General features: G+C 38.0%; 1 protein-coding gene across 2 annotated transcripts in view; it reads right to left on the bottom strand.

Moving 5' to 3' along the window:
• Positions 1-6,498: 6,498 nt before the first annotated feature.
• Positions 6,499-23,581, bottom strand: part of TOM2A (tobamovirus multiplication 2A) — a 96,054-nt gene continuing 78,971 nt past the window's right edge. For both annotated transcript variants that reach the window (XM_089445268.1, XM_089445269.1), the window contains exons 3-7: positions 20,460-20,559; positions 20,011-20,091; positions 19,791-19,895; positions 7,181-7,393; positions 6,499-7,045 (exon numbers count right to left, since the gene is read on the bottom strand). In XM_089445268.1, the coding sequence (XP_089301394.1) occupies positions 6,938-7,045; positions 7,181-7,393; positions 19,791-19,895; positions 20,011-20,091; positions 20,460-20,559 (607 nt within the window). In that variant the 3' untranslated portion in view covers positions 6,499-6,937. The remainder of the gene's footprint in view (positions 7,046-7,180; positions 7,394-19,790; positions 19,896-20,010; positions 20,092-20,459; positions 20,560-23,581) is intronic.

The raw sequence follows: 23,581 nt of genomic DNA, 5'->3' as shown, positions 1-23,581 counted from the left end.
ACTTGCTCAGATCAGATGAGGGACCGGAAAAGAAAAAAGGCAATAAATATAAAAAGATAAACTCTTGCATTGGTGCGGAATCATATCTCACTTCTCTTTTTGTTCAAACTCTAGAAGAGGATCTTTACCCTCCCATAGATACAGGCACATCCAATTCTCATGATGAAACTTTTGAAACTAATGATTTGTGGGTCCTTAGAGCAGACCACCCCGCAGCTACCTATTTTAAATGAAGATCGTGTCACTCAATGTCGTAGGCCTAAGATCGTCATGTTACTCAATGTCATAAGCCTAAGATCGTCATGTTCCCCGCGATCATTACACAACTTAATTTACTCTAAACGTTCTGCAATATTTCTAATCCAGGACATGATTGAAGAGGAGAAATCACTGGATATACATCTGAAGATTTGTCCAAATTGGGAAGTTTGTGTTGAAAGTGCAGCAAGAAAATCTCAATTTTGATTTTTGCCTTAATCAAATTGAGGAAATTCGAAACTCCACATCAGCAGACAATTTGGAAGAGTTAACTGAGGTGGCATGGCTCTTGTCACTCAATGAAGAACACTCCATTTGAGTTAAAGAGTTGAAGTTCAGTTTACTTGAGTTGATTCCTAAAAAATAGGAGTTTAGCACAGTTAATTTGAGTTAGGGGCATGATGTTCAGTTGTGTGCCATGATTCCTAAATTTTACGAGCCTAGGTTGAGTTAATTTTATTTGTAGCAATCTAAATCAGTTAAATTGAGTTATGGTCAGTTATACTAGTTCTAACTATTAGAGGAACTAGTTGAAGGTCAAGTTATAGAAGTTTAACTTCAACCACACCCAGTGATCATCCAGATAACTAATCAATCAGCCTAAATTAGCTCGTGCATGCAAAGAATTCAAGTTACCCAGTTAAGATGGACATTCCAAGGCAATGTACTATCAGTTGTAGACTATTCCAATGTGCACAGGTGGTGCATGCAGTCAGAGGAAGAACCTAGAGGAATTGCGCAATCCAGTTGAGGGAATTTCCTAAATAATAGGGGATAATTTCTTCAAGGAACAATGCAAGAAAATAGGGACTTTGAGGGCTTGAAAATTGACTAAGTGTTGGTCAAAGTCAGTCAGTCAAGCAGAGGGATAGACTATACACTTGCAGGTTGCGCTCAGGTTTAAGCAAGCATATGTATTTCATCTCTATTCTCTGATTAATGCAATACATGTAGAAAGGGGTTTTGGGCAGTTGCTTTCCCCTAGATAAACCTTTGTGCATGTGTGATGTTTCCTTTTGCATGTCTATGATTCTTGTTTTAGATGGTGAATTAATTTCCGCAGATCAGTAGAGTAGCTTCAAGTCTTGTGATTTAGCAAATTTCATGAGCAGTATTGAACCTACACATTAACTTCTACGGTTTGCGCAACCAATGCATTGTGCCTATTTGGGGGATTAGCAACCACGTGAGATCCCAAACTATTATCAATCAAGATATATAAATCCTCGACGGGCATTATTTTGTCTAAATATTACAAGGAATCTCCCAATTGCCTACGCACACTAAATGTGTATGCTCCATATGACAGTAGGAAAGCAACAGAATCTGGAGGCCAGTGGGCTATTAGACATCCACTCGCTCATTATTGCGTGGGATCTTAACCTTACATTGAGTATTGAAGAAAATTGGGGACAAAAATGCAAATTGGATCCATTAGTGGGTTTCTTCAATGAACTATTCTCGCGCAAAATGTTGAAGGACATTGCCCCCTATCCATTAGGTACAACATGGAGAAACGAGCTTACTGGTGTTGATGGCATAGCAAAGAGGCTTGATAGGCTTCTTGTCCACATATCTCTGTACACGAGACTTAAAAAATTGTCTTCTACGTCCTCATATGCAGGGATCTCGCACCATGATGCAATCTTCTTAGAATGGAATGGTCAGCATGAGGTTTGTGCGTTACCTTTTAGATTCAATCATTTGTGGCTCCAAGAGAAGGAGTTAACTGATATGATCCGAGTGTCTTGGTTGCAACCACTTGTGGCAGAACACTCCATGAAGATGGATAAGGTTTCACATAAACTTAAGCGTCTGAAGACAAAGGTCAAATCATGGATTTCCAAGCATAAAAAACAACTTATACGGGGGCTTGCCAACATCGAAAATGAAATAGTCAATTTGATGGACCCCTCACTCCATAACTTCTTTTCTTTTCTTTTGGATCTCTCTATTCGGAAGAACAAAATATTGAAACTCTAGGAAGATGAATGGAGACTTAAAAGTAGATTGGCATGGGTACAAGGAGGTGATAAAAAACACCAGATACTTCCATAAGGTTGCATCTAAAAGGAAAAGCACCAATACAATCTGGCACATTATCGATGCAAAGGAAATGCTTCTCGCGTCTCTACAAGATATTCAACAGGAGGTTGTCTTTTACTTTAAGAAGCAATACTCGGCATCGGATGCAGTTAATATTGAAGAGCAAATCGAATTTTCCCATTTATTCCATGGTCAACAAAGATGTCATAGAACGAATGGAAAGACCCATCTCTGCTAATGTGTTGCAAGGAGTTTTGAAAGAACTTGCTAAGGAAAAGTGTCTAGAATCGGGCGGTTGGCCAGTGGAGCTACTTTTATTTTTCTTTGACCTGATGGCATCCGACCTCATTGAAATGGTGGAAGCCTTCCTGACTCCAAGGCCACATCTCAGGTGCTATCAGCGCTACCTTTCTTGCTCTCATTCCAAAAAAATCTAACTCCTCTCATTTTCTCAGATTATAGACCAATATCACTTTGTAATGTTGTATATAAGATTAACTTTAAATTAATTGCTAACTAAGTAAAACAAATGTTGTCTGAGCATATTATTGTGGAACAATTTGGTTTCCTTGTAGACAGAAGGATCTAGGATGTTGTGGGGTAACCCAAGAATGCATTCATTCCATAAAATCCCACAAATTAAAACCATGTTTGATGAAGATCGATCTTATCAAAGCATATGATAGGGTCGATTGGGATTTTCTCAAGTTGATCCTACATAGAATCGGCTTCCCTTGCAGATGTATAAATTAGGTCATGGCTTGTGGCACGACGGCCAACATAGTTGTTCTGATCAATGGGATGCCTACATATTTTTTCCGGATTTCCAGAGGATTGAAGCGAGGTTGTGCACTCTCACCTCTTCTTTTCATTGTGGTTATGGATGGACTGAGTAGAGGATTAAAAGAAGCAAGGATGATTGGAAGAATCACAGGATGTAGGGTTACTACTAATAGACATATTCCACACTTGTTGTTTATTGATGATGTCTTATGCCTTGGAATGGCTACGCTCTCTGAATTGAAAATCTTTCACCAAGTCATTACTAAATTTGGGAATGCCTTTGGTCTTATTTTAAATAAAGAAAAAATAGAACTTATTTGGATTACATAGAGGAGACTAGACATATTGCAGAACTATTTGGGATTAGAATCAAGTCTTTGGCTAATGGCTTCAAGTATTTGGGCTTCTACTTGAAGCCTTTCAGCTATGAGAAGAGGGATTTGTCATGGATTATTGAGAAAATTCAAAAGAAATTGACCTTATGGGAAAACAAGTGGCTCACATCAGGTGGCAGGATGATTATAATATAGCTTGTCCTTTGAGTCATGTCAGTCAATTTGATGCACCTATTTCTTTTGCCAATGTCAGCGATCAACGAGATTGATTCAATTCTAGCTAAATTCCTCTAAGCAGGCTCTGGAAATAAATCGAAATTCCATCTAACGAAACTCTCTACTATCTACAGACCGAAGAAGGGGATTGGGGCATTAAAGACACAAAGTACTTCAACATGGCTCTGGTAACTAAGAATTTATGGAGGGATTTCATGGGACCTGGTACTTGGCATGAAATCATAAGAGATAAATATCTTAATAATTCAAATTTGGAAGAGTGGGTCTTAGAAGGGGCGCCAAGGAAAAAGGGAGCCTCATTTATATGGCATAGTCTAATGAAAACTAAGTCATCGTTGTGTGGGAATCTCATATGGAAGGTTGGAAGCAAAAGCAAAATTTTAGTTGGATTAAACACCATCATTGGATTGGAGGGGGTTCACAATCTATCTCCTCCAATTATCCAATTCCTCCATGAATGTGGACTTTCCTCCCTAGCATATATTGGTACCCCACTGAACGCTGACTTTTTATCCACCCACTAGCTGCACACTGATGAGCTGGATATCCCTCCAGAGCTGGTGTTTGAATGGGAGTGTTATTGTTCTCATTTATGCCATGCTAGGACTATCTTAACAGAATAGGTTGACAAACTCACTTGGGATGGTTGCTCTAATGGAAGATTCATCACTACCAAGGTGGTTTATTCATTCATTATAAGCGAAATCGACAAGACCCTGGTACTAAATGGTTGGCCTGTATGTGGGGATGGGAGGCTCAAACACTTCGCAGGAATAGATTTCATGATGTGCCAACTCCGGATAGTGCTGAAGGCCGTATAATCGCTTGTGGGGATTGTCAATGACAACTGTGGCATTTTGCATCCTGGTAGCCATGGACCAAGAAGCCCGCATACAGCCCCATGACCCTGCCACCATGTCCTATCCACACAATCTGTGTAGCAAGAGAAGCTGATCCCTGACGCTATTGCGTGATGGATTCATGCACAAGACCTGTACAACTCGTGTAAAATTCTGCCAAGGCTCTTATGGCAGGGATCTCCTGAAAAATGATATCAAAACCCATGTTTCTGCCGCTACGTATGGGCCTCTACAGAATCCCAAGTCTCCTGTTAATGGAGCCATGGTCATGTTTACCCCTCTCAATATCAAAATTACTGCAACATCTGAAACTGAGAGAGCGGAACCTCATTCTTCCCATCAGCATTATGCTATGGCTATGGCACAAGGACGATTCCTCTTTTCCTCTCTTACTTTTACTTTTATATATATATACATTTTTATTTACTTTTGTATCTATATTTTGCTAATATAGATGCACTTCTTTGCTCTCTGTACAACTAGGTCAATTTAGTTTAAACCATAGTTTTAAAAAACAGCGGGCCAAAATCGGTTAATATCAAAATTACTACAACATCTGAAACTGAGAGAGCCGAACCTCATTCTCCCCATCAACAGTATGCTATGGCTATGGCACAAGGACGATTCCCCTTTTCCTCTCTTACTTTTACTTTTATATATATAGACATTCTTATTTCCTTTTGTATCTATATTTGGCTAATATAGATGCACTTCTTTACTCTCAAAACTATCCGGACCAGCCAAAAAAACTCAGTCAGAGCCACCATTTTGTCAAATTTTCAGAAAAAACTGGACCTAACCGGCAGGTATATGACGAACCCTAAACCTTCTTCCTAAGAAATCGCTTCGGTCAATTGAGCTCTATTTGAACTACCTAGCCACGAATCAACAGATAGAGAATCCTTTCTCCGAGGAGAAAAAGAATGCAAATCTTATTTGCATGTGCTTATCCAAATTCAGCTAAGTAATTACAACCTTGTGACTCTTAATTTCACAGAAACTGAAGATTGGCATGTCCTAATAATGTTCCTTCTAGATCTGACCAAGACTGACGCAGCTGCTATGCTGAACGACAATCATGCGAATCAAAAAAATGTCTATAATGAAATCCCACTCCGCTTCCTTGTGGTATAGAAAGGTACATTGACTAACGCACCTGCTGTGCAGAACAATAGTCATACGAATACAAAAAAAAATGTATACAAAGAAAATCCAACTTCTCTTCCTTCTCCTTAGGAGAACAGGACAGACTCGAAGATTTTCTGAGTTGAATTGAATTTCTATTAATATGCAATTTTTTTTTTTAAGATTTCATTAAAGTTAAGGCCATCTTCAACTGAAGAAAATAATGGATGTCACGAATTTTCCCATACTTCACTCACGTAGTTACATAAAATAACAAATAATATATTAAATTTTCACACATCATAGAGTACCGAATATATAATTTTATACCCTAATGGGTTTGGAAAACAATAGATTTCATGAATTTTCCCATACTTCATTCAAATAATAAATAATTATATTAAATTTTCACACATTATAGACTACAAAATATATATTTTTAACCTAATTTAAGGGATCAGTTTAATTTATTATTGTCAATATTACAGATATTTAATTAATAGTAAGTATTTAATTAATTGTATTAATAAATATTTATTTTAATTTTTTTTTAATTATATTTTATATAAAGTATATACATATTTCGAGATTTTTTAGGTTTAATAATAAAGCTATAAATTATTATAATAAAATTCATCATATCATTTATAGAAATTTAGAAATTTAACGGTGAACGGTGATGAAAAAAATAAAAATCATTCTTCTTAACCACCAAACATAAATCCAATTGACAAGTTTAATAAAACTCATTAAACTATTAAACAAATTTACTAAAATATTATCTATTACTTATAATTAAAATAAATAAATTCTTTATGTTTCCACATCAAATTTTCTCTCCATGATATATGTCATTTTAATCAGAATATGAGTGCTTCAATAGCACTAAGTTGTTATTCAGAATTACTTGACTGTGCTATTTGAAAGCAATGCGCATACAGGCCTGTTGTTCTTCAGAATTACTTGACTGCCCTATTTGGAAGCAATATACATACAGGCCAATTGAGAATGTCAAAAAAAAATGGAAAGCCAGTTTTAAAAACAATCAGATTCAGATAGTCAGGACATGCATGGAAAGCCTACGACTAACATAATTATAACGATCTCCTGTGCCTAGTGCTCAAACACGAGGCACACTTGGCCTATATAACAGTTCCAAAAAAACATTAAATAAGACACCAAATCTCAATTCAATCCACTATTCAGCCATTGCAGATATACTGCTCCATACATTCACATTTTCCTTCAGAAATTACAATGAAACCTTCTCCAAAAGGAAGCTTTCTTCATTGCTTACATAATAGCGCACCGACCCTTCTCCTCGGGAGGTGGTGCAGCTGGTTGTGCGTACCTATTCGAATCTGTTGGATTGTACGTAAACTCCGATGTATCCAAACCATACTGCTTGAACAAAATTTTCGAAACGAGTTACAACAAAAACCATTAGTGGAATCCATGAATGTCGCTTATACGCAATAACTTATTGCAGAAATCTCTATTCTACAAAGGAATTATATGCTTTTCATTATTTCATACCTTCTCTCTCATTCGAGTGCTCCAGGCATCATTACGAGCAGGCCGTTGCTCAGAACCAGGAGTTGACACAGTGGCAACTTGAGTTCCCTGACGATTGATTAGAGGCTGACGGAGAGTGCCAGGCCTTGTGGCAATATATTCATCATCACTGTCATACTCTTCAGGACCTCTGTTTGCTGCTTTAACCACCAAAGCTAAGATTACAGCAAAAACCTGATAACAAGTATAAAATTCAGTTTACAGTGTGCACTGCTTAGCTTATGCATTCCAACGCTCATAGCAGTCATCTATTATTTTAGTTGTCTTTCAGCAGCATAAAATTCCCGAACAGAAGGCAGGGAAAAAGGGCAGTGATGAGGGGAAAAGTTCGATGAATTGTTAAGACAAAGAATGATTTATTGCGAGGTGACATATTATTGTGAATAATAAAAGAACTCCAGCTAAATTAAGCTAAAATCCCTACATATTAGATGTTAACAAAGTGACGATCAATACCAAAAAAATCTAGATAAAAAACATCTAATCAATATATTTAGGGCTCTGAAATGACCGTTCAAACATCGTACAACTCTGAAATGACTACTCCATATAAAGAAAATTAAAGTTAGCAAAGTGAGGGTGAAGAGAATAACCATCTAAATAGAAAACATCCCTGTTATATAATAATTAATAGATGTCCATCTCTAAAATGACTACTCTGCCAGAGGGAAAAGAAAATTACAAAGCGCAGAGTTGCTATCCACAGGGTATATCGTGAGAAGCAGAAAACTTTGTTTGTTGGTTTAATAATTACTAATTAGGTATTTAAAAATCAGGAAAAAAAAACTTTCTTTGTTGGTTTAAAAAAAAAATCTATATATTAAAAAAAAATGGCATTTATTTACCATTATTAATATCTATATTAATTTAATATGTTTTTTTAATGTTTAAAAGAAAATGTTTTTTAAGTTTTATTTTGATTATTTTTCAGAAAATTAAATTATAAAGCAAAGAATTTAGAATATGCACTTTACCTATAATTAAAGACAAATAAAACCATATGTACCATTAAAATGTTACCAGTTTTTTTTTATGAAAAAATAAAAATTTAATTAATTAATTAATTATTATAAAAATGGGTAAAAAATATTAGATTTTCTTATAAAAAAATAAGATTTAAAATTACAAATATTTCGTATAGATTTAAAACAAAATAAAAGATTAAATTTTAAAGCATTTAATAATAAATAAAATAAGCAACAAGGATTAGCTTAATTGGTTAGTGCTGGTAGTTACAACACTTTGTTAATGGGAGGTTACTAGTTTCTATAGCCATAGCTCAGATAATTTTCATAGGAGCGAACAGGAAATGTGGTAGCCACTAGTTTCCATGGAAGGAAGTAGCAAATACAAAAAATAAAAATAAAAAATAAAAAAAATTCCTGTCTGTAAACCACACATTAAAAAAATAAATAAATAAAAATTATAAAAAAAAATTACAAGAATAATAGGCTTCTAAAAGTGACTTACTTTATAGCCATCTTTTAAATTAAACTATGGTATAACAAGAAATTGATGAAAAAATAAAATTGGATCGAAATAAATGAAATATTTAAATTTAAAAAATGTTTAAAAATATGTTATTTGTTAATTCTATTCATATTCACTGAAGTTTCATTGGGCTTTAATATTGAAAAAGTATTCACCTGAGATATTGAATATTTCAAAATTTCTTACACAATTTAAAATTACGAAATCTATAACAATAGACATATGGTTAACACTGTGCCATACTCTACAAACATGGAAATGAATTTGAATTTTTAACTCTTAAATTTGAAATAATGAGTGATGCTTTTGGATTAGGCAGAGGAATTTAAAATAAAAGTGTGAAAATAACCGTTAAGAAAATGCCAAAAATGAGGAAGAAAAATATTTAATATTTAAGCGGAGTGGCCAAAGAAGAATTTTAAACGGTGTGAACAAAACAGCCAAAGACCAAAGAAGAATTTTAAACGGTGTGAACATAACACCCAAAGAAATGCCAAAAATTAGAGAGAAAAATATTTAAAATTTAAATATTTTTTCCCTTATGGTTATTTTCATACTACCTTTTTAAATTCTTCGCAATTCTTCATAAGATCGAACCTGTTCAAAATTCCAAAATTTTGATGTGCGAGATATACTTGTGTTTCTATAAAGTCGAAGTGGAGAATACTTTACAGACAGTGCGACGGTCATATGATCAGAGTTTTCCCACAGGTGTGACCACTAAAGCAACAAATATCGCAGGTTTGAAAACGTAGCGATGGTCGATGTTCCCTGCAGCAGCATGACGTGGACATTAAGTGACTACGCGATGAACCGGTTTCAATGGAGTAGAGGTTAACAGCTGTGGAGCATAATTCGGATTTTTGTGGAGATGTCTTGTGGAGCGCCCTAGTTTTTAAGAAGCGAACGTCTGAACATCCTGGCGAAAGTGATTAAGGCAGGCCAAAGCACGACCCAGACCCATGCGCCTCCTCCTCTGAATACCTACTTTCTGATCTCAGGTCCGGTGTAGAAACTTCTGCCTGGTGGAGATGTCCTGCGGAGCACCTTCCTTTTTCAGAAGCGACATCTGGATATCCGAAAAAGTGGTTCTCAAATTGATTAATGCACGCCAGTGCATGACCCAGAGTCCTGCACTTCCTTCTCTGAATTCCTACTTTCTGCTTTCAAGTCTATCGGTGAAGAAGCTTCTGCCTTGTGTGCTCTTATTGGACAGATTCCAATTGATTGATAAAGTTTTTTTGTTTTTTTTTTCAATAAAGAAATAGCGCTATATCTGTGCCCCATTTCTTTGAATACAAAGACTGCATTTTCTATAGTGACATTTTGTATACTGAAATTATGGTTTTCTTGTCCAGGAAGTCAGGTTACTGGGATATGGTTTTCTTGTCCAGACAGTCAGAACTGAAGACTTTTTACTGGGGATATGTAAGGATCTAGGTTAATTAAACCAAAAGCCAGAACTGAAGTCCTTTTACTGGGGATATGTAAGTAGGTAACCTCTCCAGGTTCATTAAACCAAAATTTTATATAAAGAGAACTTTGTTAATTTTTATTAAAAATATATTTATTCATTAATACAATTTTTTATTAAAATCATATTTATTGTTGTATAATTGTAATTTGTTTAATTATTTATTAATATTATATAATTGTAATTTGTTTAATTATTTATTAATATTATATAATTGTAAATAATAACTTTGTTAGTATTTTCAAAATGTAGCCTTCCAATTGGTGGATCCTTCGCAGTAAACACGAATGCTTAGAGGCACGAACAGATGTCATTTTGACGATGTTTTTTTTTAAACAATAAGACTAAAATTCAAGATAAATGTATGACACCAGTGACCCTAAATCCTATATTTTCCTGCGGTCGGTAAAATATTGGAACCTTGCAGTGAATAAAACTGCATACATTTCACCTAAATAACATAAACATAGATCATGGGGCGGTATTTGAAGACGATAAATGCGAAGAGAAGGCGGAAAGACGACGGCGGAGCTCTGCAAACTATTTAGGGTTAGCGTTAGGAATCTGAAGTTGGGCCCCATGGCGGGACGCCTAGGGGAGTGCTGCTCCCTCTTATAGTGAAATAGTGATGGACAGAAACAAGGAAGCTGGAAAGCAGCGTTTTAAGAAACTTTTGGAAATAGAAACATAGGCAACCAGCATGGAAAAATTGGGAAAAACAGACCCCTAGAACAGGAAGGAAATCAGCAGGAAGCTAGTAAGGAAAAGAGGACAGAGGGTAGCAGTCAGAAAACTGCTTCTATGAGTACAACTGGGGTCTGCAAACCCAAATAGGACATCATTCCCCAGGTCATTTTAAGCGACCCTGCGCTACAAGCACACAGAGATCACATGGCGGAATATGCGGTTATATGCAAATTCATGGGGATATGGCTGAAGGATAATGAACTTTGTCCCAGAACATGAAACATTCACATCAGTTCCGGTATGGATTAGACTATACTCCCTTCCTCTGAATTATCGATTAACAGAATCTCTTAAAACAATAGGCAACAAGTTGGGGCATTTTCTAAAGATCTCAGAAACGGCTCTAAAAGGTAAATATACCTCCTTCGCCCGGATATGTGTGGAAATGGACCTATCTGGAGCACTTCCGGAAGTGATAATTTTAGAAGTATATGATGAAGAATGGGTGAAGGCGGTGGACTATGAGCACATCCCATTTAGGTGCCACAAATGCCATGAACACGGGCATCTATACAGAGACTGCCCAACAAACAATTTGGAAAGAAATGTAAAAACCACCCCGGACAAAAATCCTGAGGGTTTCACCAAGGTTGGGGGCAAAGGGAAAGGCGGGAAGAGGCCTCAAAAGAAGATTAATGAGGAAAGAAAATCGAGCTACAAGGGTTTCAAGATCCTAGAAGATGAAGATGGAAACAAAGAAACAAATCAGGAATCGGAGAACATTATCACTGAGAAGGAAAGGGATGCTAGAATGGAAGATATCATAGGAAACAGCCAGCAAAAGGATGATCTGCTAAGTGATATGGAGATAAGTAGGGACCATGAGATGACTCAAAGTGAGGCTGGAACGGAGGACCATGAACTGCAGGAGATTCTAGAGAGGGAGAATTTAGATCTAGAAAAGTTTCTGGAACAAGGGACGACCAAAGGAGTGGACTCCCTACCACAAGAGGAATTTGATAGGGTTCAACAGCTCTTCCTATGGAGATCACAATCGAAGGGCTCTGGAGTCAAAAGAAACCATGAAAGCCAGGAACATAGAGGGGTCAAAATGATGGAGGAGACACAGACACAATCTCCCAAGAACCCAGGCAGGAAAAGAGGAAGAAAACAACAGAATGAGTTGTTGAACGAATGTGGAAAACTCATGATTAACTCAGGTAAGATGAGAGATCTCACCAGTTATTCCTTTACAAACCTTTCTTAATGAAGCTTACAACCTAGAATATTAGAGGCATAGGAAATAGAAGAAAACAAAGAAATCTTAGTAACAGAATAAAAGAAGAAAAACCAGATATGGTTTTTATTCAGGAAACAAAATGTTCGATGGACAAGATCAGAGAACTACATAACAAATGGCTAATCAAGTATGAATATCTAGAGGTTAAAGCAAACAACTTGGCGGGGGGGATTCTTACGCTCTGGGATCCCCAGAAATTTGGAATCCTGGATGCTGAAGCGTCTAGGAACTATCTTTCTTTGATGTGTCAACCTTTAGGTGATCCGGAGATTTACATGATAACAAATGTCTATGGACCTCAAAAGCAAGAAGACAAACTCAAGTTTCTCACCTCCCTTGAGGAGCTACGAGCGAGACACCCTAATGTACCCTGGATTGTTGCAGGAGATTTCAATATGATCAGATCTCTTACAGAGAAAAAAGGTGGTATCAGGCATCTAGGCAGAGACTCCATTGCCTTCCAGAACTTCATAATGAACATGGGGTTAGTGGACACTGAAACAATAAATGGTACCTTTACCTGGAACAATAAGAGGGGAGGAGCTTCTCAAGTCGCCTCCAAGCTAGACAGATTTATTATTTCAGAGGACCTCTTTCTTTCAGGTCCTGCCATGTCAACTTCTATTCTTCCCTTTGGGGGCTCGGATCATTGGCCTATACAGCTGGAAGCCACTAGTATGGGTACACCGAAAAAAACCTTTCAGGTTTGAAAATGCTTGGCTCTCGCACCCTGAATTCACCAGCAATATCGACAAATGGTGGAGAGAGGATCTGAACATTCAAGGCACTAGAATGTTCCTGCTCCAACAAAAACTTAAACACATCAAATCCAGGCTTAAAGATTGGAACAAAAAGGAATTTGGTAACATTTTCAAAGCCAAAAGAGAAGTTGAGCAAAAACTCCAGGAGATCAATCAGATCATCATCATAGATGGTTTTACCGAGGAGCGGAAAAAGCTAGTTGATTCTCTGCAGGCAGAATGGGAAGATCGATGCATGCAAGAGGAGATTTTCTGGAGACAGAAATCGCAGGTGCAGTGGATTAGAGAGGGAGAAAGGAACACGAAGTTTTTCCATAAATCCACCATGGATCATAGGGCACATAACAGAATCACAAAACTCAAAGATTCTCAAGGGATAGAACTTGCCTCTCACAAAGAAATGGAATCTGTCCTTGTTCAACATTTCCTCAGCATAGCAGAGGAGCCTCTGGTGGATAGATCTAGGTTCATTAACCATTTCACTCAGTACATCCCTCGGCTGGTTACCAGAGAAGACAACTATAATCTTAACAGGCCAGTGTCGGAAGAGGAGGTCAGTGAAGTGATCAATGAAATGCAAAATGGAAAAGCTCCAGGCCCGGATGGGTTCAATGTAGATTTCTTCAAAGCCTACTAGAAAACAGTCAAACAAGATATCCTTGAGGTGGTGGAAGACTCAAGAAGATCCAAGACGGTTCTGAAGGCTCTTAATGCCTCCTTCATAGCTTTGATCCCAAAACAGGAAAAAGCCATGACTCCGGATGGTTTCAGACCCATAGCTTTATGTAATGTGGTGTACAAAATTATTTCCAAAGTTATTGCCAACAGACTCAAGCCCCTTTTACCAGCTCTCATTTCAGAGGAGCAAACTGGCTATGTGGAAGGAAGACAGATCCTCAATAACATCATCCAAGCTCACGAGGTGGTACACTCTCTCAAAAGCAACAGGCAAGCTGGTATGATCATTCAGCTGGACCTAGCGAAAGCTTACGATAAGCTAAGTTGGTCTTATATAAGGGCAGTACTAAAAGCCTATGGCTTCGACCACAACTGGATAAGATGGGTCATGGCACTAGTTTCCACAACCAATTTTTCCATCCTGCTTAATGGCGCTCCTTCAAGAACTTTCATACCCTCCAGAGGTCTCAGACAAGGGGATCCGCTCTCACCCTTCCTATTTGTTCTCATGATGGAAGGGCTAGGCAGAGCGATCAAAATGGCAAATGCTGAAGGAAGAATCCAGGGTATCAAACTCACCCTGGATGGAGCGGCAAATACTCATCAACAATTTGTGGATGATACGATGCTGCAAGGTATACCCACGGTCAGGGAAGCCAGAGCGATCAAACAAATCTTAAATGACTTTGCTATGGCAGCTGGCACAGAGGTAAGCCTCAACAAATCAAAAAAAAAAAAAATCTTCAACACTGACATTGCTATTCAGAGAAACATCACCAGAATTCTTGGGTTTCAAAGGGACCAGTTACCTTCCAAGTACCTGGGCATACCTCTTACAGACAAACCTCTAAGCAAGGGAGTGTGGGAGCCGATAATAAATAAACTTCAAGACAAGATCAAAAAATGGACATGCAGGTCTTTAAATTTGGCAGGACGCCTTGTGCTCACACAGGCTATCTTGCAGGCAATTCCCATATTCATGTTCTCAGCTCTTCCTGCTCCTAAAGGAGTTATGCAACAGATCAGGAGCATTCAACGGGATTTTCTATGGGGCAGAGGAGAAGAGAAAAAGAAATGGGCTTTGGTAGCCTGGGACAAGATCTGCAAACCCAAGATCCATGGCGGTTTGGGGCTACATGACCCTGAAACCCTCAGCAGAGTTTCGGGAGCTAAACTCTGGTGGAGGTGGCTCAAGGAATCAGCAACCCCTTGGGCCAAACTCTGGAAACAGAAATATGCAAAGAATTGGCAGGAGAAGGATCATATTCGAATGTCAGGGAATATTAAAGGCTCCCACACTTGGAACCTTGCTTGGGAAAATAAAGGTATTATCCAGCAGCATAGTTTCTGGGAGATCTGAGCTAGAAACCTAGCACGTTTTTTGGAGGATAACTAGAAACAAGAACCCATTTTGTATAAGAAAGAATTAGCAGCTCTCAAGAATGATACTGACAACTAAGGTCTACTTATGGTAAGTGACTTCTGGGACTAGGACAGGAACAATGATAAATGAAGAATATGGAAGGATCTAGGCCATAGTGAAGAGAGCCCTCTGAAGGCCCAGGCGGACTCCCTTGCTCAGGATTTAGAGCAAAGGAAGATTTTGGTATCATCCTTGTCGGACCAACTAAGATGGGGAAGGAACACCGAAGGAAACTTTAGCCTCAAAGAAGCTAAACAAGTAGTAACAGGGCTTAACTACCAAAACCCTGATCAAGTTTGGAAGAATCTTTGGCAGAACCCTCACTGGATGAAAATAAAGTTGTTCATTTGGCTAGTTCAACAAAAGAAAATTTTAACTTGGGAGAATCTCCTGAAAAGAGGTTTTACTGGCCCATCCAAATGTTACCTATGTGGCTCACAAGAGGAGACGATGGATCACCTACTCAACCTCTGCCCTTTCACCTCCACCATGTGGGAGTGGGTGGCCTCGGTCTTTAGGCACACTAATAGGGATAGACTCAGCATCTCCAACACTTTGAAAAATTGGAGGAAAAATGTCTCAGGAAATGAAATCATCAATAAAGCCTAGACTTTGATTCCAGGCTTTGTCATCTGGGATGTTTGGAAAGAACGCAATAGTAGGATCTTCAAGAATAAAACATGTACGCCCCAGCACATAATTGATCAAATTTTAAGGCAGCTCAAAGACAGTTAAAAGTTTGTTGGGGAAATTCCTAAGGACCCTCCTCTGCCCCAGGATGCTTGTATACTACTGCATTTGGGTCTCCAGGAAATAGTTCCACAAGGCATAAACAAGGGTGTGAGCCAAATAAATGCAGATATGAATATTTGGAAGCCTCCTCCATAGGGTTTCTTAAAAGTCAATATAGACAAAGCATCTAAGGGCAACCCAGGGTTAGCTGGTTTTGGGGGTGTTATAAGAGATGAGCAGGGATGCATAAAGGAGATCTTCTACAGCCACTTGGGGAAGGCCTCTAATAATATGGCGGAACTCATGGCCCTAGAGCAATGCCTGGAATTCCTGGTGGACTCAAATTTACACAATGTCATCATTGAAGATGATTCGGAATTGATCATTAAAGCGGTCAAGAAAATGTGCAATGGAATGGCACCCGAAAAAGTGTCCAAACATTGGATGCTTTCACAGGTATTTCACTGTATACATAACCACCTGCAAAAGCATCTAAGGGCAACCCAGGGTTAGTTGGTTTTGGGGGTGTTATAAGAGATGATCAAGGACGCATAAAGAAGATCTTCTACAGCCATTTGGGGAATGCCTCTAATAATATGGCGGAACTCATGGCCCTAGAGCAATGCCTGGAATTCCTGGTGGATTCAAATTTACACAATGTCATCATTGAAGCTGATTCGGAATTGATCATTAAAGCGGTCAAGAAAATGTGCAATGGAACGACACCCGAAAAAGTGTCGAAACATTGGAGGCTATCACAGGTATTTCACCGTATACATACCCACCTGCAAACCTTGAGAATTGTTAACTTTGTCCATGTGAAACGAAAAGCAAATGGGTTGGCTGATCGTCTGGCAAATGAAGGAGTGATTAGTAAGGAAGGCTGCACCAGGCATGTCTGGGAGTCGATACCCCCAAGCAAACTGTGTGATGATTGTCTCTGTCAGGCTGCAAAAGACATGGAACTCTTCCAAATCTTCAGTAGCGAGAAGGAGGAAGATTAGATAAAGGTGAAGAGAGAGGAGATACTTGGGTTGCAGTCTTTCCCAAGGAAAAACGATTCAAAGAAGTGAATATCATTTAGTTGGGTTCAACGATAGTGATGTGGCTTGGAACAAGCTGCTTCAGAAGGAGCTCAAAAGGGACAACGGAATCACATCCAATCTTGGGTGGATCAGGTTTACAGGGATCGATCTGGATCGTTGGATCGATAGGTTGGATCAACGGTGATGAGGAGACCTACGTAAGTTAATCGCCGCTTAACCAGCTTGCATGTTGCATGGCCGTAGTCCGCATGTTATTCTACTACTAACATCCTCCGGATTTCAGGCCGGAAAGTGGTCGTCTATTAACAGCTTGATTGGACCCAAATTGCTTTAGACTAAAGGACTCTATTCTTTGTCGGGTCCGGTTTCTTGGTTTCCTTCGTGCTTGTGATTCAGGCCGAAATTGTGGTGAGCCATCGGATCAAATAGGCGTTGATCGAAGGTGTTTCCCACGGTTTTCGGGCTAGAATAAGCTCAACCGACAAGCTTTTGGTTGGACCCGAAATTCTTTAGAATGAAGTACTATAATCTTTTTGGGTCCAGTTTTCTCATTATTTATTGCGCTAATGGTCAGGCCGAAATCGAGGTTGACCATTGGATCAATTAAACTCTGATCGACGGTGTTGGACCTCCATGCAGCTCTCATGATCGGAGGCTTGTTGACTGACAAATAAAAAGGAGGCGGCGACGGTGGCATTGTGCAATCAGGTTGGGGCTTGAGCATACGAGACAGAGATTTTTGGCGCAATTTTGTATGTTTTGGAAGGGCCATTGTGGTGCATTGTGAACAGTTAGGATCTCGCTTCTTGAGTGATAGATTTCTTTAGTTTTCGACTTAAAAATAGGTGAAACTCCGTGATTAGATGTTTGTTCTTGGGTCCTGTGGACCCTGTTGGTGGTTTACCAACGTCAGGTTTGTCTAGTGTTGGTCTTTGGATTGGTAAACACTTGTAACATATGTGATGCACTCATACGGTTAATAGAAGGTTCCACTCTTACTTGACCAAAAAAAAAACATAGATCATGGTGCAGCTTGCCAGCTATCAGTAGTTAGAAACATAGTAATTACACAAAACAACTCATTCAAACCTATGGCTTGTGGTATTCACCACTATTTTAAAATTTGGTCGAGTCATTAGTCACTCGGCTGAGTTGATCCGAGTCACTAAAAAAATTTATGACCCACAGAAATATCAGTTCGGGAGGCCGAGTCATGACTGACTCGACCGAGTTATTGCATGACTCGACCAAGTCAGTCATGACTCAGTCAACCCAGCTGGTTCCACAATAACTCGGGCGAGTCAATGAATGTGGCCTGTGACCCCAAAAAAAGGCGATTTTTCATATTTGTTTAAAAAATTTTAACTATTAGCTGAGTGTTGGGGACTCCAAGGTGCTTTATAAATTAGTTAAATGCTATTTGGGGTCCATTCCCCTCTCCCAAACCCTAGTATTTGATCATATTGCCTTACTAAGGCTATGTTATTCATGGTAATGTTAAATTCTTAAAGTAAAAGTGACATTCTCCTTAATCTTCATTTTCATCCTTTTACTTAAATTTTTAACATTACCATGAAATGATTCAGGATGTTTGAGAGTGGTTCCAGCCTCATTGGATTTCATATGGAGAAAGTAGAATTTTAGATTTCATTCAAAATCCAGCAGGCTTATCGGTTTTTAAGGATTTCAGGATTGGGGGATTGCAATGTTTCCATTGAAGTTTTTCATGTATTAGGGTATGGAACTCGTATTTAATCAAGAGCACCAATCCCTCTATGTACCTTGATGTTGGGAGCTTCCGAAAATGTCGCTCCCGCTCCCCGCTTTCGCTCCCGCTCCCAAATAACACTGAGCCAGATGATGTTGGCAACTCTAGTAATAGCCAGTAGTACTACTGGTCACAGACTTTTGTTGTAGAGGCCATTTCTAGCCTCCTTGGTTATGTGTTTTTGTTTTGATCTCTATATCATCATCGTCTATTTTGATCTCTATATCATCATCGTGTATGTATTGGACAGTGCATTGGGTGCCATTTTAATATAATGGATATATTCATGAGCCTACTTTGATCATATGTTGTCTTCTATCTATATTCTAATGTTGTGTGTTTGGAAACATGAATGAAAATCTTTAAAATCATGTGTTTTTATAAAAAATAAATATTTAATGTATTTTTTACAACGACCGAGTCATTGAAATCGAGTCGGCCGAGTTGATACCGAGTCGAAGTCGAAGACGGAGTCGACCCTCGGCCGAGTCAGAGTCCGAGTCGGAGTTTTAAAACATTGGTATTCACATCAAAACCCTGTGTAGCCCTTACACATGCTTTTTCAATATAGATGAACTTCAGTGCATTAGCTAAATTTCGCTGCTAGATAAGTACCATCACAGCAATTATGCCATCGAAAAACTATATAAGCAATGGTTAAATGTAATTCAAATCCACACAAGCACTTCAAAGAAGATGAGAGCGTTCTCACTAGCCACCCTGACAAATAGACCGGCAAAAACAGGACTACAAAATGTGAAAAGAGATGCAGATGATATATGGTGACATGTAAGTGCACGCACGTCCTATTCTTATTTTCAACCATCAAAACAATTTCCATTAGGATCATTTGGAATAGAAAGACTGATTATAGAAAACACGCACAGAACAACAAATGTAATAAGTGCAACAGTATGAACAAATTCCCAAGATGGGAAGATCGATTCGCGAGGTCGTGACGCCTTTGTTTGAGTCAACAACTCTCCAAAACCTGATCCTTTATGAAAATTATCAACCTTTAATATAATTTTTCATAAATATGCCTGTGGCCAGACGTAAAGGCTTCAAATCACAGCAAAGCTCCAATTCTCAAGATCAAATTTGTAATTATCATTCAAGTATGTATACTTTTTGCAACCAAAGTAGTATCTCCTATAAGAGAGGTTCGTTGTTTACTAATATAGAAAAAAAAACTAACATATGTAGCATACCTGTAAAATAACAATACCAAGAGCGACCCATCTGACAATCTTCACATGCTTTTCCAAAAAATCTTTTATGTCGTCAAAATATCCAGTTTTATCTGTTGGAATTACCTGTAGCGAAAAGAGTTTGTGAGTATGCCATCGATATCCAAAAAGTAAAGTAAAGAGAAAAATTATGTACATTCTCAACTTCATGCATTTAAAAGCAGCATAATTAAGGGCTCACCTCCTCCCACTTGTGATCAAAGAATACAAAGCCCGCAAGCGCCAATTCAACCACGATTAACAGGACAACTAACACAGTATACTGAAAACTTCTTAAGGAAACTATATGTCATGTTAAATTAAAGTAAGGTCCAAGTAGAGAAAAGCATGCACACCATGAAAATTTCCATCCAACAGAGGCCAGCTTCCCCAATAGCTCTGGTGAAGCTATGGTGCCTGTTAGAGGGAACTTCCATTCCAATAGAAGCCAGCTATGAAATATAGCTTCTTCTGTCCAAAATAATTCCAGTGAAAAATGTCTTTTGAATTAATCACAACCAGAATCCAAATATGGAATTCTGGATTATCTATCGGTGTTTGAAATCTGTGGGAAGAGTGAATGTGATCACTAAAAACGAAAACCACAAAAAGAGTATCTTGAGCCTAAAAAGAAATTCTTTCACAGGATACACAACAGAGGCAGCATCCACGTCTGGTTGCTACTGCAATACAGCCCGAACACGAAATGATGAAAAGAATTATTCCAACTGCAATAAACACACAAATAAACCTGCAGCAGAAAAAAAAAAGATGATGTCAAATATCCATATATCAAGCAAATTCAGGTTTCTCCTTCCTTTCCTACTATCTTGTAGAATTGTAGGGAGCTAAGAGAGCAAACAAGCGTTTCATGAATAAATGGACAAAAGGTCTGAATACGAAGGACAGGAAGACTCGTTAATGAAATGAGTTTTCAAACACATTAGATGCACAAGAAACTCATGACGACACAACCCACGGTTGAAAATCGAAGAGACCTTTTGCTTATAATGTGATTGGACAAGTAAGTTATATTCGTACAACTTTTTCAGTTGGCTAAAGTGTGTATAAATCTTTTGCATGAAAACAGAGAACTAATATTGTCTCTGATTTTTTATATTTTTTCTGACTTTATTTCTTCCAAATACACATCCACTACCTTTGTTTTAGCACAGGCTAACTAAACAAATAGTCCAAACGTTAGAAATTTACAATTCCCGATACAACTTAGAATCCCGTTCAAGCAAGACTCCCGTTGCCCTTGAATAAACAAAGTACAACATAATTTTTCATTTTATTACTTCTGAAAGTTTCGTTTCAAGGGACATTTGATACACGCCAATCAGTAAAACTTTCAATAATGTTACTTCGGAATGGGATCACAACGACTCCTTGAAACGGCTTTGTCCTCACATGTGATCCTCCCTGACAAGAATATTCTCTTCTAGTCAATCATTTCTGCCCACTGTTTAGCCTTTCACTTAATTTTCCAAATGGACATTCAATATTGCATGGTTAGGCCATTCCTCCCACCCAACAGAGAGGAATCCAGGGGCATTTATGATAGATTGGAGAGCCATATAGGAGCATATAAATACACTCGAGGTTTCACCTTCAAGGACTACCATGCCGTGCAGAGATTCATGTTTGTTGATCTGCTTCTGCACTTTCAACGTAGACTACCTAGAGAATGGACTTAGTCTGTTAAAAGACTTGGGAAGCAGATTGCTTATGTAACTGTCATGGACAACTCCCAAGGGAGAAACCTCTGTTAATATTTCAGTATATTACAGGGAAGGTTTCTTGTTGGCTTTCTACCCTTTCAATAAGTGGCTTTATCCCAAAGAAGGCCTACATTTTATGCTGTTATAAATCTCGGTTGACTTCCAGAAGAACGTCAAAATTAGTGGTGTCCGCCCACAGTCTCAACTTCTTTCTGAAAATATCGTATAACCTGTGGCCAATGAATGTGGCTATTTATTATTTTAACCTTGAACTATGTCAATGGCCGATTTTATTGCTGATAGATAACTGACTCAAAATCTGATTTCATTCTGCATAAGAATGCATGTGTTCCATAAGACATAGATGGTCCATTTTAGGATAGAAATTAAGCATAGGAATGTGTGCGCGTAGAAATGAGTCAGTGAAATTAGGTGTTAAATATGTCGTAGAGAATAACTGACTCCTGCCAGCTACAGGAGCCTGCCCCTACCTGATGTTTATGGCCATTTGTACCTTCGGTATAGAGTCTGGACATGCCCTAACGGTCATCGACATTACCCATAGGCATGGTAGGCATGCATATGTATCTGTTTGGGAATCACACCTTGTCAATATAGTCACCCAGTTATGCATGGTTAATGCACAGTTTACAAATATATGTATAAAGGAGTTATCAGGACTCCAGAGTGCACGGATAATGGAACAAAGTCAAGGTAGAAGAGGCGTGAAACCCACGCCTTGTTATATGTATTATGAACCTTGTTATTTTTCATGATAAGCTAAGAGCTCGGAGGCATAACGGATGGTCATCATGCATCGTGGGGCTATGACATAGTATTTGGAGCCACATCTAAGATTCTGCAGTCTATGGGGTGGACTGACCATGTAATGGCACTGCCCGTAAGAGCGAGATATATTATTTGAAGCTTGTGACGGTCGCAATTCCTTCCGAGGATGCAGATTTCAAGGAGTCGCAATCCAAACCTCAATGTTCACATACTCAAGTGGTTGGATAGGGTTGCACACACGCTACCTAGCCTTTGGCAACAGTCTGTTCTCTTGTGGTTGTGTACACTATGTATGAAAAATCAATTATGAGAGCTTCAGTGAAAGTCTTTCCCCGACAGGAGATGATGGACAACTTTAAAAACGGACACTTTTCCCAATGTTTCAGAAGAATCCAAAGCACATGAATACCTATAACAGATCCCAATCAATAACTACGACTTCTAATTCTTGCAGCCACGTAGATGAAAATGGATGCACCGTCCAAAGACAAAGGCCTGGCAGGATTTAAGAAAGAGTTAGAAAACGATTAAGCGAGAGTAAAAAAACGAGAGTAAGTGTCATCAAAACTGGCAGTCGTGACACCCATTGCGAGTTACCACATCAACATAGATTCATCTCGAGTTACCACATCAACATAGATTCATCTCAATTTATCTTTAAGAGATACCTTCACATGTATAAGAAATAATTAAAAAAAACACACCATTTACTTTAAGAGATACCTTTATATGTATAAGAAATGATTAAAAAAAAACATACCATTTACTTATTTATCTTTACCTTTATATGTATAAGAAATGATTAAAAAAAAACATACCATTTACTTATTTATCTTTAGTAGATATCTTTATATATATATAATAATTTTAAAAAAATTACAAAAAAAAAACATTTAAGATCCATTTAAATAAAGAGTAAACGAGATATCATATTTGTTATTGTGCCATAATAATGAGTTAAAAGGAAATTTTATTGTTATGTTAATGTGTTGATTTTCATCACCAATGTAATGGTGCTTATTTCATTTGTTAGAGTGTCACAATAATGAGTTAAAAAGCAAATTTTATGGTTACGTTAATGTGTTGATGTTCATAACCAATGTAATAGTGCTTATTTCAATTTATTGTTGGAGTTTCAGGGTTGAAAAAAAATGTAAGATTGATTATAAATTATTCTTCATTAATAAAATACCTTATTCTGCGAAGGTTTCCCTGATAAAGTATCAAGGTTTTACCACATAAATTGTGTATTATTCTAAA

The sequence above is a fragment of the Pinus tabuliformis genome, chromosome 9 (genome assembly GCF_031772625.1).
Source record: "Pinus tabuliformis cultivar Carrire ecotype Pingquan chromosome 9, CPIR1, whole genome shotgun sequence".
Classification (NCBI taxonomy): domain Eukaryota; kingdom Viridiplantae; phylum Streptophyta; class Pinopsida; order Pinales; family Pinaceae; genus Pinus; species Pinus tabuliformis.
This window is presented reverse-complemented; position numbering and strand designations above follow the sequence as displayed.